This window comes from Phoxinus phoxinus, assembly GCF_949152265.1.
Source record: "Phoxinus phoxinus genome assembly, chromosome: 3".
NCBI lineage: Eukaryota > Metazoa > Chordata > Actinopteri > Cypriniformes > Leuciscidae > Phoxinus > Phoxinus phoxinus.
In genome coordinates, this window is record NC_136878.1 from 40,957,865 (window position 1) to 40,975,615 (window position 17,751).

The 17,751-nt window shown below is 37.1% G+C and overlaps 1 protein-coding gene across 2 annotated transcripts in view; it reads left to right on the forward strand.

Moving 5' to 3' along the window:
* The window catches only part of tmem132e (transmembrane protein 132E), a 358,047-nt gene that overhangs the window by 320,017 nt on the left and 20,279 nt on the right, over nt 1-17,751 (forward strand). For both annotated transcript variants that reach the window (XM_079606022.1, XM_079606021.1), the window contains exons 5-6: nt 10,176-10,319; nt 16,457-16,662. In XM_079606022.1, coding sequence (XP_079462148.1) covers nt 10,176-10,319; nt 16,457-16,662 — 350 coding nt within the window. The remainder of the gene's footprint in view (nt 1-10,175; nt 10,320-16,456; nt 16,663-17,751) is intronic.

Genomic DNA, 17,751 nt, shown 5'->3' on the forward strand with positions numbered 1-17,751 from the left:
CTGGAAGATACGGGATATACGTATATACAATATGCCATGTGTTTATGTGGGCTTTATGCCTTCTTTTTAAATGTTCTAAATACTCAAGAGGTCTGTTCACCCTCATTGGAGGATTTGGAAGTAGGAAGCAATCAGAGAGGCTCATATAAGATGTGTTTATAGACACAACAATGGCAGAACCTATATGTTGCATGCCAAGAGCACGAAATGAATCCTGCACTGATTTAGGCGCGCAAATCCCACTTCATACACCCACAGAGCCACATTCAAATTCAGAGCATCTAATGAGTATCCTACATACAGAGCAGACACACACATGCAGATACAACACCATGCATATACACACACAATAGGCAGCACACATGCATTTCTTTTGAATTTCCGAATTATCACATGTATAAATCCCTAGATACAAAGCGTGAGAGAGAAGGTGTATATATACACTGCTATCCCAAGTCTGAGACCACACTGAAAATCAGATATGTAAAATAAAAATATAATAAATAAGATATTTATATTATTTTTTTGTCAGCAAGGGTTGTAATAAAAATGGAAAATAAAGGCAGGTTCTAATCATATCCAGTAGTTTAATCATTAAAAACTCACAATTACACTTCTTCAGGTTATCTGGAATCAAAAACAGGAAACAGAACAACACCTATTAACTACTAAACCAGGTAATTAACAAGACACAGGTGAGACACATGAGGGCAAATCAAAAAACATGGCAAAAGATGAGCATGAACAAAACACATGCAGGAAACTGAACTGAGAACAGTGCAAAACTAACTCAAAGTCCAAATGAAGCAAAGGACAAACACAGACCAGATTAGGGCAATTAGGGATGCTAACGATTAATCGACAATCTATTAATTGTCGATAATGATATAATCGAGTAAAACGTATCGATGGTCGATTAAGCAAGGTCACCATTAGATTGCATAGTCTTAATGTGGCTCGTGCAAAACACGTTCAGCAGACACACAAGAAAAAATGAAGTGAGCTCACTGTAGTTACATCTTCTAAGTGAATTAATGTCTTCAAGCCATGCAACGGATAAAGTAGGCTAGCCATTTATTTTGAAATATAATTAACCAAGAGTCCAAAAAACCCTCCAAACAAGTGATTTCACTGATTTCACAACTTAAGAACTACTTGTGTAAATGCCACGATAAAAGTGCATTGAATAGACAAGTAATAAGATCCTGGTTGATGAGTGATGATCTTCCAGCGATGTTTCAGCTGTGCGCTCGTATTCTATGGCACGTGGTAAAGATAAGATAAGAAAAAAAACTTTATTTGTCCCACAATGGGGAAATTACGGTTTGCAACAGAGATAGATAAGTGTACAAGTAGCATTTCATAGACAAGACAAGTCTCAAACAAAGAAACAAAGAAGGACCTGTCAATCTGAGCGATCGAACCAATCCAAGCGGGTTACTGCTGTAAAACAGAGTATAATTGGTCTCTACACATCGTCAAACACTGCATCATGATTGCGACGCGATTGGATCCCGGAAGTCCTATAGCTTTAGCCATGCCATGTCACTCCGTGATCTACACATTGCCTTATGTTGTGTTTGGGCTTGTTCGAGACCACCTGCTCTAAATAAAGACATGCGATCTACTATCTTACTAAGTTACAAACCAAAAATCACGTGTATACTGTTTACACGTTCGTCTGCTGCGTTTTTTTATGTAAATACTTGGTATATTTTGGTCTCTAACCGAAACAAGTATGCTTGTTGTATTCTGCTAGTTGAGACCTGTACTATTTAAAACATCACATTTCCATGTAAAGCAGGAAACATTTTCTTGTAACTATGTAACTAGAAAATAGAAAACTTAAAATATGTCAGCAAATTTAAAAGCACTTGTTAAGTGACGGTCATATTCCCTACTCTGTAAAGCCAAGCTTTATAAAAAATAATAAAAATAAAAAAAGTTAACGATTAATTGATTGTTAATTTAAAGAAAGATCGTTTGTGAGAATTTATGTAAATTGACTTCCCTAGTAACTATTATATTATATTGTATTATATTACATTACATTATATTTTGATATTGGAAACAAAAAAATTACTAATACTAATCAGTATTCAGAAAATGTTTGTATCGTATTCAAATATACCTTGCGCGCGCAGTGCAGTGATATGCATGTTAACATCTTATGAACATGCGTATTTATTTATTTTTTACGTCTTACGAACTGATCTGCCAAAAAAAAATCTTGTGACACACTGTATACTTTCTTTTTAGATGTGTCATCAAGGTAAAAATTAATATTATGTTTGCGGTAGCATTATCGCACAGTGGCGAACTTAGTTCGGAATACATGTAATGCATATGTAAACAAATAAATTAATCGGATTTTAAAGTTAGGGATTCATAATCTAAACTTTCAGAATCTGAAATTGGAATTGAATTCATATCGATTGAAGATAATGGGTACATATGTAAACATGATTTCTGCTAAAGAAGAACCCATTCTGGACAATTCTGTCCTTCATAGAGTCATTTTGAGAGGTGGCCTCAGACATTTGGCCCTACAAATGAAAGGCTATGACTTATGTTTAACCTCAGCCATTTTTCCCAACAAGCTCAGTCTGGCCACAATTAGCCCTCTTACCTCACAAAGCCAGTCTCTCAACCTCCATTACCATGAACTGCTCTTTCAAGCCTGGCCAGTGAGAGACTCGCACAGGATCGGCTTTGCGGTTCCCTTGAAATAGCTGGGTTTTGGCATGTGAAGGCAGTCCTCGATAAGCACGCGGGGGACAGATGATGTGTTGGCTACATGGGCTTCACTGCTGCTCATGCTTCAATAGTACATCATAAATAAAATATGACACGGCCTTCCAATTGGGACTTGTATCATGCCAACACTTTCAGACCAGGGAAGAGTCCGAAAGGATAGATTGTGGACGTGAGGTCATCATGACCTTATTTTTTTTTCCTCAGGCTCTAAACCTGAGGAATATATTAAGACTTAAACACTTACTTGACCCTTTAAAAAAAAAAATACTTTCTTACTTTTTTTATCCTTTAAGTTTTGACAAAATCTGTGTGTGTATATATATATATATATATATATATATATGTGTGTGTGTGTGTGTGTGTGTGTGTGTGGAGTGCGGTCCATAAGCTCTGCATTACCCAAGCCATTTGTGGACTCACTAACTAGTATTAATACTATTTCCAAATTAACAAATTCCCTTGTTTGTAGTGTACCATAAAGCTTACATGTTAAAAATTTGGTTCTGTCATTTTTTTTTTTTTTACATTTTTGCTATAATTGGTTTGCTGGCATATGAGGGATTTCATGCGCAGGGAAAGCTGTCAGCTGATCGCTCGCCCAAGCGGAAAAATCTGCTGTTTCTGCCAGATCTCGGTCAAGAAAATCACATTCTATTTGATACAAAACTAAACAGACTAAATCAAATGGGAAAAAAAGTCATAACTGAAATAATTTTCATATTTGTTTTACTTTTATTTTTTTGACATGACTGGACAGGACACACCACACAGCATACCCGTTTAACAAACACACACACACACACACACACACACACACACACACACACACACATACACACACACACACACACACACACACACACACACTTTACACACTAATTTATTGATCACAACAACAAAAATTATCACCTTTACAATATCTGGGGGAAAAAAAATACTTATTGAATAATCAAAGTAACCTATTAATTTAGCTTTGTAATAGTGGAAAATAAATTGCATTACCTCAGACAGCCATGAAAATAAATGACAAGTTAGATGCATGTGGCTTTTCAGGGTTAAACTCTCTTTCTGGTATGGAACAGCCTCTTTCTACAATGTTACATTTGTGATGGAAAGTCTTGCCTTACTTTGAAGGTTAAAAATCCTGTTTCAGTCAGAAATATCAGTCAGAATATCTTGTTTTATGTCATGGAAGTCAAATTGGTTACGAAATCAATTTCATGTTGACTGTAAAATGCTCATATTTGATTGCAAGCGACATACATCCACAGCAACATACATCCTTGTTAAAACCCATAAAGCATTCGCTGCTCTGCACCAAGCTGGTTATTCGTAGTACAGTGCACAAAACTATAAATAGCTTAGAAGAATCTCATCATGAGGGCAGTCTGTCACCTCGGCAGTGTTTTATATCAAATAGCCTGTATCTTTGGTATCCTTTTGTGTGGATAAGAGGCTCAGGTTTACCTTGCTCTGACTGTGTGTGAAGCGTTTAATGGCTTGCAAAAGCTCCCTTGCTGTTATTTACAGCTAAAGCTGTCTGTATCCATCTGAGCTGGCTGTTTCAGCCGTCATGTGAGACCACTCGGCTCTCGCTGTCTGTCACTGTAAATACTGCCCGCCACGAGAATGATACTCTCATTTGCATTCCCCAGCACGCTCACACATCGCTGTCGCTTTAAAATGATTCAGAGTGAAGTTATGGGCCGGGGCAGCATTGACCTGTCTTTATGTTAGAGCAGAGCGCTATATTACTGTCATTAAAACATTATCAAAAACCATGTTATTGTTTTTAGTTTTTTTGGAGATGTATCGTTGTATTCTTATCACGGCATTACCAATGAGAATCATGTATATTAATGAATATATCAAAATAGTGGTATAGAGTCAAACCAAAAATTATTTAGACAGTATATATAATTTTTTATAGTGGGTGCAGGACACTATAGTTAATTTATGTAAGTTAGGATAGCAAGGTGTCTGAATAAATTTTGGTTTGACTGTATCATAGTAAAAAAAATAAAATTAAAGGAATACTATGGTCTATATAGAACCTTAAATTGTATATATAGAATATTTTAGGAGATGGATTTTATGGATTTTGTTTTAATTAATACATTTTGCTTTAATTTTTTTACATTTTATAAAGTAAGCAGCTTGTAAACATACTTTATCACTAGAAAATGTGAAATAACCTGAAAGTTTTATGCAATGATTTAAGAAATTTCCTTTTGGCATGATGGCTTCTTTAAATGTGAGTCACAAACCCTAGGGTTCTATGTAGAACCACTTTTTTTTTTCTAAGAGTAATAATTTTGTATCATAATATATTATGGTAATACTACAGCATTAATTGTACAAAAGTACAAAGTCCATGGTATTATCATCTGATAAGTCAACATGTACCACAGCTTTTTGCAAGGAATGAGAGACTCAATATATTCTGAGTTTAATCTTAATGTTGTTATTCTTGTAGTCTTTTCTGTGCTTAGTTGCTGGAAATAAAGCTGGATTTGAATCAGCTTCCTTTGCTGAGAGTCCCTGTGTGTCCATGACCATCTGTTCAGCTTTTTATTTGGAGTGGAGGAAATGACAGCGGTAGGCAACACCAGCACAAAAGGCTTTTCCTGAACATGAATCGTATGAATTAAATAAATTCAATGGGTGGATGTTGTTGACCTTTAAAGTTTACCTTGCATAAGAAATGAGATGTCAGGAAAAGAATTGAGCTGGTAGGCTTGCAGGATGAAAAGCCATCGCAAGGGCCTATAATGAATTTTATTTCTTAGTGCAAGTACCCAAGACTTCCATTTAAACAAGGCAGGCAGGCCAGTAATGCACTTTGAATGAAAATTATGATTATGCAGTTTCAGCTAAAGCTATCAGAGTAATTCTCAGCTAATAACTCATTTGTTCAGTGGGGAGATATTAAAGAGAACCTAATTCAGACGTTATTTGCGAGTCGAACATTTACGACCCATTTCATCCGGTGACTTTTCTCATGCTAAAAATGTGAATAAAGATCTCTTTTATTTTTATGAAATGAGTCAGCCTACAGCATGACTTGTGATGCAATAATGACAAGTGATAAATCCTATGGTGCCATTCCACTGGGATTGATATTATATGGCTATGCTTTATTTCGATAGTCCACTTTAGACATTCTACTAACTATAGATAACTTTGCAACTACATGTCAACTAACTCTCATTGGAGTATTAGAAGACTGTTAGGTTATGATTCAGGTTAGTTGACATGTACTGGCAAAGTTACTTAGGCTCAATCCCAAACGGTGAAAGAAAGTCACAAATGTAAGTATGTTCTTCGTAAAATGTACGATAACCATGGTTGTAATGCTATGGTCGTTGTAGCCGAAGGTCTACGCTTTACACTAGCAGCTTTACAAAAACTCGTCGCTTCCATAACATCAGAGCCATCGTCGACGACTGATGACGTATCGGGGTTCATGAAGGGTTGTTTCATTTCGGGGAATATTTCAACCCCTTGGCCATTGTAACTCTGTTTTAAGGGCCAAGGGGTACACTCGAAAACAAGGGGTAGGGGCAAGGGGTGAATTGGGATTGAGCCTATAGTCAGTAGAGTGTCTTTTAGGGGGAGCATCAAAATAAAGTGTTAGCAGATATTTAGCACAAAGCCTGATACTCTAATACTGGCATGTTGGTTGACATGTAAAATAGTTGCAAAGTTATAGTCAGTAGAATATATAATGTGTAGTACAATCTATTTATTTCATTCTACATCTTTTAGTAGTCTATTAAAAAATGAAAGTGCCATTTTTGAAGAGTGCGCATTCTAGCACCCCGCAACTAAATCTGCAAACAAACAAACCACTAAAAATATCGAAGTAGTCCTCAATATGTTCAGTATTTACAGTAACAATTTGACTTTAATTTGATTTCAAACCAAAGAAATAGCAGAAGTTATTACTCCACCCCTAGACGGTTGACCAGTCCATCACATGCTAACACACAAATTCACACCTACAGAAATGTTAGTGTCTATTCCACCTCATCTGGAACCTCAAATATGTTCTGCATTTTCACTATCAATGACTGGTGTCGCACCTTAAAAGCAGTTTAGCACAGCAAAGCGAAAAGAAAATAAGTTTTTCCAATGCATTATTTTCAACCCTGACGACCTAAAAGGACACTCTGGAAATAAAAACATTCAAGTGATGTTGATTGAAAACCGGTTCAAATAAGACTGCGGATTTTTTTTAGTCATACTAGCATGCTTTTATTTCTACTATATTAAATGCCTGTTTTAAAGCAAAGGGGCTCAGTGGAAAGTTTCTCCTCGAATGTGCTGTTTTGATTGAAGCTTGAGGGAGAGAGAGCTGCATAATCTTTGCTTTATTCCTGTGGGCCACGAGGGAAATAATTTACAGTTAGTTGTGCAACATCCCCGCAGCAATTCTATCCAAAATAATGAATTGATTTTTCTTGGAAAGCCATTGCGAAGCCAGTGCGCTCTTTAATTGGCTTCAGCTTTTGAGATGTAATTGAAAGCATAGATTTATTTGCATGTGTCATCTAACAGGAAAACTTTTAAATTGGGAAGCTCATGAACAAGAGTATTTTAAAAGTTAATCCATTACCGTGGAGTGCCGTAACTGCCGTAGCCCGAGAGGTTTGTACAAAGGGAACGAGAACCTCAATCCCATTTGAGATTGTCAAATGATACTGTTGGACATGTACATCCTTTTCTTCAAGCTTCATACATTTTACAGGATGTATTCTTCTCTTTTACTATTTTATTAACCGTTTTTAGATGTAGATTCATATCCTGGTTTAGCCTCGATTCCAGAAAAGATCTTTAAATGCTTCACAGCTAGTGGAATATTATGTAATCAAAATATTGCTTTATCTCTTATGGAAATTACTGAAGATGCTCTTGCCATTTATTTTAATTCATTTTAGTAATTCAGCTCATTAATTCTCATTCATGTCCTTGACACAGCACACAAGATACAATTAACTAGAAAATGTAGGTCATAACACTGTTACGGCGCTTTCACCTGTCTGTATATTGAGTTATGTTCACTTCTTTTAATATTTTTAAAAAGCGAAACCATGACTATGCCAGGTTGAAGGGATAGTTCACCCTAAAATGAAAATTGAATCATAATTTATCACCCTGTTGTTGTTGTTCTGATGCCGTATGCCCTTCTATCTTTTATGGACCACGGAAGGAGAATAAAAAATAAAAATAAATGTCCCACTATATAATGACAGTGAATAATGACCAGTATCAAGCTTTTTAAAAAAGACACAAAAGTATAACAGAATGATCCCATGGGACACGTTCCGTATTCCAAGTGTTCTGGGGTATACGATAGGCTTTGGTGAAAAACAAACTGGAATGTATTATTTAATGAAATTTTCTGGAGTGAAAACGGATGCTTCATCTTTTGTGTGAAGTACAATAAACTTCATAAAACTCATCAGAAAAGTTTTGGCCATCATTCGGATGGGCTACAACAGGCCAACCCTATCGTGTACCCCCAAAACACTTTGAATATACGGCACGTGTGACATGGGATCATTCTGTGATACTTTCATGTCTTTTTTAAAAGAAAAAAAAAAAAGCTTGATGCCGGTCATTATTCGCTGCCATTATATTGACGAGCCATTTTTTTTTTTTTTTTTCTCCTTTTGTGGTCCATAAAACAAAGAAAGGCATACAGCATTAGAACAGCACCAGGGTGAGTAAATGATGTCTTCATTTTCATTTTAAGTTGAACTATCCCTTTAATAAGCCGTTTATATGACATAATTCTGTACAAATGAATACAAGCATATTTCAGAAAAACTGAATAATCAGGTTTTGATAGTACTGTCAATGCATTTACATGACACATAATCGGAATACAACCCAATTTCAATTTGAAGCAGAGGATCTGTGAAAGTTATATGAGTTCCAGAAAATATTGCTGAAAAATAACCAAATATTTACTTATTATTGATTGTTAAACTTACAGGACTTTCATAAAAACAAGAAATGCATCCCAGTGCAGTATTTCTGTTATGATATATGCTAAAAAAATAAAACTTTCATAAATCCGACAAACTAAGCACATCATTTGAGTTAGATTAATGCCTTTTTGAGTTGTATTGGCCTGTACTGGTTTTGTGGTTTATCCCCATTTGCACTCTTCCCAGCAGGCCCGGAGTGGCCATCAGGAAATTCCCGGTGGGCGGCTCATAAATTGGACCCGCAGTGCCACTTAGAAATAAAGGCAGTTTTACACAGGACTCGGAAAGCGCAAGTGTCTATTTCTTTTTCAGTGAGAGAGCCATGGAAAGCGGCATTAAACTACTCCGGCCCTGCCTCCCAGCATGCACTGGGGCATAAATAATGAATATGGTTGCATTGTTTGACTGTATGCCAGATTTATCTACATTGTTATTGTTGATGGGGATGTTACGAGTAGTAACTTGAGTTGTCTTGAGATGTCAGGATGAATTTGTTTCTCTTTTCCAATGATGGTTGGTTGTAACCCTTGTTGTGATTCACGTAGCAAGCGTTGACATCCGTTTGTGGTGCATTAAGGTATTATGTGTGTGTTTTTTTCTTCTTGAGAGTGTTTTTATGATGTAGTGGGTGACTGCATTGTAGACATGTATTATACAATATTGAATTACTAGTTAACAATTTAGATTAGGGAGCACTATTCACTATGAGCTACGCTGTAAAAAAAATAGCTGCGATTATTTAGCACAACTTAAAATCCAACATTGTTTCAACTTTAAAAAGTATGTGTTCAAGCTTGACTTAAAATATTAAGTTTAGTTAACTTTAGTTTAGTTTGGTTAAGTTGGATATTTAAGTTATCTCAACAAATTTTAACTAATCGCAGCTACATTTTTTACAGTGTAGTTGCTTTTTAGCATGCGTATTACTACCATATACTGTAGGTTGTTTATTATATAGTTGTTTATTCTACACCCCTTAACCCAACTCCATATATATTCCATATTACAGTTTATTAAGAAAAATCCTAATTAATAGTGAATATTTTCTCCCTAATCTAAAGTGTTACCAATTATTCTACAATAACCATGCTATTTCATTATCAAAAATACACATATTTTAAATAAGTTGCCTAAATCTGAGGGGATTCATTCCTGGGATGTGAGCTCTTCTGATTTCAGGTGTCTCGAGTTTCAAAACCAGTCGACTGGATTTTTTACTGATTGGATATTTGTCACACATCCTTTGAAAGAGGGAAGCTCATGGCTTTTGAATTGAAAATAGATAGTGTTTTATACTTTCGTAAGCAGTGTAGCATTGACTCCGGGGCTTTCCTGAACATTCATATTTGTGGAGCAGTGAACTTCTGCTAACCTCCTGACTCATGCTCTCGCTTTTATTCTCTCTCTCTCTTCCATATTCAGGACACTGAGATTATCAACACGGCAGTTCTTACTGGCCGAACTGTGGCCATCCCCGTCAAGGTGGTTTCCATTGAGATAAACGGAGCAGTCACTGATGTGTCATCCTTTGTGCAGTGCAAGTCATTCAACGAGGACATCGTCAAGGTACGTCACGCCCACGTTGAGAGGTTTTGTGAACTGGGATGTCGTCTACTATTCTCATAATCAATTGCGGACAGCTTAAGAGACCATAAAATGACCATCAAACCCTCATTTAAGCGGAGTTTATATATGCTCCGGTGGCCACTGCTTTTGTGATCCCCTAGAGGGATCGATGCCTTTTCAGTCTTAGACAGTACATCAAAAGTGTTCAGCGCTCTACAGAACAACATCTCCCACTGAACAGCCGCAGACATCACACACTTGACCTGTGTTTAATGCTTTTAAATGAATAGTCTCCTAGAAAGCAGTGCACCAAAGCTATTTTTATTAGGGCAAGACACAGCAGGCAAACCATTAATTTTTTCAGCCACTGGTTTTCTAACTTTTAGGCTATTTTGCATCCAAACTTGATCAGACTACTGGAAAGACTATAACAATACACATTTGAGTTTTTATTGTGTCACACTTTATCTATTTGCATCTGTACATTTCAATTACAGTACATATATCTTTACAGTCTTTTTCTCAAAAGACTGTTCTTTCCCTTGCACTGAGCAAGTATCAAACCTTCAAACCTTCCAGTTTTAGGGGTCATATTCCTAACATTATGGATTTTTTTTTTCTGGCTTTTGACAGTAATGTATGACTTTTAGGGCCAGATTTACTAAACAGGTCAAATCAGCATGATTCTGACAAGATTTTTTTAACATCGAAAGAGTAAATCTGGCCCTTAGAGTGACCAAAAAAAGAAAACATTTTAAATGACCAAAGATAACGTTCTCCATTAGATTACATTAACCTACAGTAGGAGGCCTTTGGGTCAAAAAAGTTTGAGAACTACTGCTTTAAATCCTCATAATCTGGTTCTTGGATTACGTTCCGTCTCAATTCAACCGCTAAGGTTGTGTATTTGAGTCAATGAATGAATTTATTTCTCTTTATTTGCACAAGGGGGCAGTTGGTTCCACCTGAGGGCTTGTAAATACAGGACGAAAACATTTTGCAGTGTCCTTCGCTGAAGGAAACAATCATTTCAACAATATTCACCATCTGTTCCATAGCACGGCAAAATATGAAAGGAGAAATCCAATTCGACTAGAAACCGTATCAAAAATGTAGCGAAATAATAATATGCCTCGGAGTGTCATCTGTCCGCCAAGATTGAGATCCATAAGTCATCCGAGAGGGGCCGTGAGGGCATCCGTTGTTTATCTGTTTTAAGATTCAGAATAGCCTTGTGTGCCGCAGTGCCTGGGCAGAGCATTAGCTCTGGTGTTATTGAGTGCGTTTGCTTGGCCGCCCGGGCTATTGAACTTTGGAGGCTAATTCAAGATGAGCCCTTCAAGCTGAGACAACATGAGTCCTGACAGTTCAATAAAATGCTCTGTGTAGTGGCAAAAAAAAAAGCGTCATACAGAAGGCAAAGGTTACAGGGCCCACTAGCATCTTTTTGGCTTATCTTATTCAAAAGGTAGTCACGAGTACCTATTGTAACACGGCTTATTTGCCTAGAGCCAAAGCTTTTACTTCTGCACAGGGACTCCAGAACAGATGGTTACATGTAGAGCTGTGAGAATGACATTTTATGCTGCATGCATGAAAATTACTTTTAATATCATGTTTGCCTCAGGTTCTGTATACAGGCTGGTAATAAAACACTCCTAATAAAATAAGACCATGAGGTGCATCTTTTTGAAATGTGAACACATTTGGATGGTATAGTTATTTGTCGGTGTTTTGTGTGTGTAATGAACATCTACATTGCTCTGTGTGTTATATCTGAGTGTTGAATGATGAGACCCAGTGGGGCTTTGTGTTTAGGAGCGGGAATCTGTGAACAGTCTCTCCCAGCTGATCTCTCCTCTCAAAGCTCATAGTCACACAGGCCATCTGAGAACACGCGTTCCCACTCCATTCTGCCGCTTAGCCGGAATCCTCAGTGCACACATTCCCAACGCAGCAAACACGCACATTTAGACATGAATCACCTCATATAGAGTCACGCACCGTGACTCCGGTGCAATTACTGAATAATACATATAATGTATAATAATAGAAAATGTCATGTGATTATCTTCGGCCTTTAAAGATTATGTATTTTGTTCTTTTAAATGTTAAAATACTTTCTCCTATCCCAGGTTAATTGTAAAGCATACATATTATGAAATGGATAGTTTCTGTACTGATTGGTCAATACAGAATTCCAGTTTTACTACGAAATATGCAAAATAGTAACCACTTTGAGTCATGTTTATCATATCATATACAGGTGAAACTCGAAACAAAAGTTAATTTATTTCAGTAATTCAACTTAAAAGGTGAAACTAATATATAAAAAAGTGACATATTTCAAGCTTTTATTTGTTATAATTTTGATAATAATAATCATTAATAATCAATAATTATAACAATTAAGGCTTTAAATATCTCATTTGCATGTAATGAGTCTATATAATATATTAGTTTCACCTTTTAACTTGAATTACTGAAATAAATAAAATTTTGCACGATATTCAACATTTTTTAGTTTTACCTGTATGGTGGAAGGATGGCACTTATTGTATTTACTGTATATAATAACATAAACCGATAATAATTAAAAAAAAATATGACATTTTATATAGATAACTGATAATTTAGCTTCAATAAAATATAATACAATTTTTTGTCTAAAATAAACTAACACAGTAATTGAATTGCTACGTAAGTGATACAGTATCTAAGTGAATTTTGATATCACAAGATTACATTTAACAGTGTTGTTAATTATTTTATTTTATTGTATTTATTTATTTTACTTTAAGTTAGTGTTGATAGCAAAATAAATCTAAATGCAATATATTGTGCATCTCTAATTTAATTTTTAGTACAACTCACTTTTGCAGTGACTATATACACAATATAGCTTGGCCTCTAGGATGTTATTGCATAAATGTAGCAGAGCTGGAACGCTGTATTGACCAATCGGCATTCAGGACTGGAACTATCTATTTGATACCAGTATTTTAAATGCGAAACCATTCTGTTTCTGTAGAGGCTACCTGTCATATTAAATCAAATCATCAGTTTCAGCTTCAAGCTGTAGGCAGTATGTTCGTCTTTAACCATGTATGGTCGGCCTTCGCATGATACCATCAACACAGATAAAAGTGCATCTGCTTAACTGCGACGGCAGCCTGGATGGTGGAGGGTTACGGGAGGTGTTTGTTGGATTAAACACAGCTGGCGGGTGTGTGGAGCTGGAGGCCTCTCGATGGGTGGCACTATCCTGACCTCGCCCCTGCCACTCCTCTGGAACCACGCAAGGTGCCAGGGCAGATTAGTGACTCCGTGGACCTCTGACTGCTGGCTGGCACGTAAAAAGTACTTTCAGCCGGCCCCTGCTGGCTAGTGACGCCCACAGTCCTTAACTGCTTTTGACTTAAAAATTATCCATCCAAGTTTATTAGAAGCCCCAGGAGCAAGTGGGTCAAGACTGAGCTCACATCACCAGAAGTGGCACAGCAGGAACACATTCACGAGACTGTAGAGTGCAGTGGGAACCAGACAGGACATGAGCAACACTGCAAAACTACTGCTGCTTTTGTTGTGTGCCACCCACCCACGCTATTAATAGTAACAATAGTGACTATTTTTATTGTGCTTACTAGTGTTAATATTACTGTTAAACAATAGTTCAACCACAAATGAAAATTCTGTCATCAGTTTGTCACCCTCATGTCATTCACGTTTATTCTCTCTTACAAGGAAATATTTTTAGGAATATCCAAGCTGTTTGAAGGTGTGATGTGTGTATTTTTCTCTAGCAGTGCCAGATGGCATTTCAAATATATAATGACTTTCCTGAACACTCCCCCTATATTCCATTGGTCTACAGAACACATGGTACCACCCTGAACTTTCGCCATTGGTTGAGCTACCATTGTGGAGTCTGGCTGATTGGGATGCAAACAGAGCGATATTCTGCAATGGCCACATAGTGTTTTTGACTTAAAGGGATGGTTCACCAAAAAAAAAAAAAAAATTCTGTCATCATTTACTCACACTCAAGTTGTACCAAACCTGTATGAATTTCTTTTTTCTGCTGAACAAAAAATAAGATATTTTTAAGAATGTCGGTAAGGACCCCATTTTTTTTTTTTTTTTCATACTATGGAAGTCAATGGGGCCAATCAAATGTTTGGTTACCCATATTCTTCAAAATATCTTCTTTTGTGCTTAACAGAAGATAGAAATTCATACAGGTTTGGAATAACTTGAGGGTGAGTAAATGATGACAGAATTTAAATCTTTAGGTTAACTATCCCTTAAAATAGTCTCAAAATAGATTTTACCAGCATTTTATTGTTAAAAATTGATCTTGGTGGAATGGTTGCTGAAAGGTAAAGTAAGAAGAACCCCATAGCAGATCTAGACAGGTGGTGCTGGGGAGGAGGAAGGCTAAAGATAACTATCTAGCACACTGAGCTGGAGGAGTTTGGGATGGGAACAGATAAGGTTGTGTAGATAAGAAAAATAAATCGATTGGCTGTGCAGCTGGCTTGAAAGAATACATAAAGCTACTTGGAAGAGTTTCACGACTGACCTATGCATCTGTACTACATATTAAGATGGAATAGGAGAAAATATCATCAACTCTAATCAAAATAAGGGGTCTTGAAAGTACGATTAAAAAAACAAAATGTGACAATCAAAACTTTACTAGTGAGGTTTCTCTCATCTAGATGTAGGCCAAGCAAGGAAATGTTTCATTTGCACATGAGAAGCGTTCTCTGTACCTCCTGTGCTGTTATCCTCTCTGCTCTTTCACCATATGTCAGTTTTTTCAGCAGTATTATTCATAGTTTTTCTCAATGAATAACAGTTCCTTTAAAAAAGAAATGAAGTGGGCAAGCAGAGTTTCCCCGCAGATTCTACTAAAGGCTACTGGGGAGAGAGCCATCTCCTCTGATCAATTCCCCGCATTGATGGTATGGATAAGAGAGGGAGCTGTCTAGCAGTCCTACATCATTTATTACACAGATATCCCCCACTATGATGAATCTCCAGTCTTGGATGGACTGCAGCTCCCGACCTCCATTTGAGGGAGATTACGTTCTGATTACAGTGTCAGCTGCCTTAGACCCCTAGATAAATCATAGATGGGACCCCAAAGCAAAGCTTCAGCTATCTATTACACTAAATAATGTATTATTAAAGACTGCTGACTGTACATATGAAATGTGTTGGCAGACCAGAAGGAATAACAGGGGGGGAACTATTCTTTTAGCTTTCTTTGGTAACCCTTTGGGTGCGTTAATGAAATTTCCACAACTTGGAGATTTAAAAATGTGTGTGTAGTGTGTTCATTGGTGTGTCTGTTTGTGTGCTCAGACAAAAGGCAGAATGCAGTGAATAACAACTGCTGCTGCTTCGGAAAAAAAAAAATGCCTCAGGAAAAAAGCTGTCAGACACAGTTCCTATGGGGTGTTATTTTAGGAAACATGTTTCAAGTAAAAAGACCTCTTTTGCAATTTAAAAATACTTTTGAATGGATTATTTTCATGGTTTACTTGATGCTTCTCAGAATGACACTTTAACCCTGGTGCTAATTGATTTGAAAGAACATTAATTTGAAACTATGCCTGTCATTTAATTTAATGTGTTATTTAGTACATTATGATATAAAAAAAATAATGTAATGCATGTGGTTAAAAAAATCATGCATTTACAGTAACACCTTACCCATACAAAACTGCAGGCTACTTGGCATGGCAAACCATACTTACAGAATAGTGGGGAGCTGTTCACATAGGATGCATTCTTGGTTCAAAAGCAGCAGAAAGTAGCACACTGCAGCGGTCTGTTTTAAACTTGACACCGCTTCTTAAAAGCATGTAGCTCAATGTGAGATGCTAAAAAATCTGAGCGTGAAGCATTGCTGTAAAGACTATCAGGTAGTCTGCTGTGGCGTCGGCTTCATTTTGAGGGGATTTCATAGCAAATATTGATATGTGATTAATTTTGATTTATTCAAAAGAGTGTTTTAATTCACAGGCCTATTACAAACCGGCATCCTTGCAGTTGCCCGTGAAGAGCTTTTTGTTTTGTGCTGACTCTCCAGAGGATGCAATCAAATCTCTCTTTGCTCTCCTCAACAGGTGTCCATGAACTGTGACTATGTGTTTGTGAATGGAAAAGAGACGCGTGGCTCCATGAACGCTCGGGTGATTTTCAGCTATGAGCACCTGAGTGCCCCTCTTGAGCTCACTGTCTGGGTGCCCAAACTGCCCCTTAAAGTGGAGCTCTCAGACAACAGACTGAGCTTCATCAAGGGCTGGAGGGTGCCAATCTTACCCGACCGCAGGTAAGACACACTACATCTGAGCTCTCAAATATTCTTGCACTCTGAATGCTGTTTGTAAGCAATAAGGTACATGAGGCTGTGCTGTATCGTGAATAAGTCACGGCTGAAGGGCGTTGTTAGGCTGCAACCCTTTCAGCCGTGTCTTATTCACGATGCAGCACTAGTCTCTAGTACCTTATTGCTTTTATTAAATGGTTACCACACAATACAAATATTAAAGCCAAAAAATGTGTATCAATGCAACTTTGTCAAATCACTAAAAGCCTTTCTTCCGCTGGAAAAAAATAGCCCCTGACCGTAAACGGCAACTGAAGTTACATACATTATTTTGCCGTTAGGTGGCGGCAAAGACTGTCTTTATGAGTGAGGCAGTCTAGAGACTAGAGAAGACTTTTATATTGAAAGGACTGAAACTTGGAACATGGAAAAACAAGACGCAACTGACAAATGACTAGCGTGTCAGAGCTCAGATAAACCCCCTTAACTGTTAAAAGGACAAGATATCGCAGCGTACATTCAAACAGATTTTTTGTTATTACGATTATAGGACTGACTGATATCTACTGTAAATGCAGGTACACTCGCTTACTCGATCTCTCACAATACTCTGTTTACTATATAAGCTTAAGAATATATGTTTACGTTGCTCAGAGTGGTTGCTAGGAATGTTGTGGAGATACATAGAGCCATAGATATACATAATAAAGGCTAGATGTCTTACGGTGGAGTCTCTAACGTCATCCCCGGCGGCCATCTTGTCACAGGCAAGCTTTCTGGCGGGCTCTGTGGTACCTGATGTAAGGTCAGTGATCTGCACGATTTACATCTTGACGGATTTACAAATGGTTTGGTTTCTTACAAACTTTATTAACGTGGCTATAATTCTGGATGCTTGAACATAATGAAATATATAATATTAGAATTATTCATACGTATGCAGTGTCAAAACTACATCTCTGACGTTTATAACAAACCAAACCGTTTGAAAATCGGTAGAAAATTGAGCAAGTTATGGTTATTTAAAAAGTACATGCACCATTAAAACACAATGTTACGAGTGAGCGAGCCCCCTGTGACAAGATGGCCGCC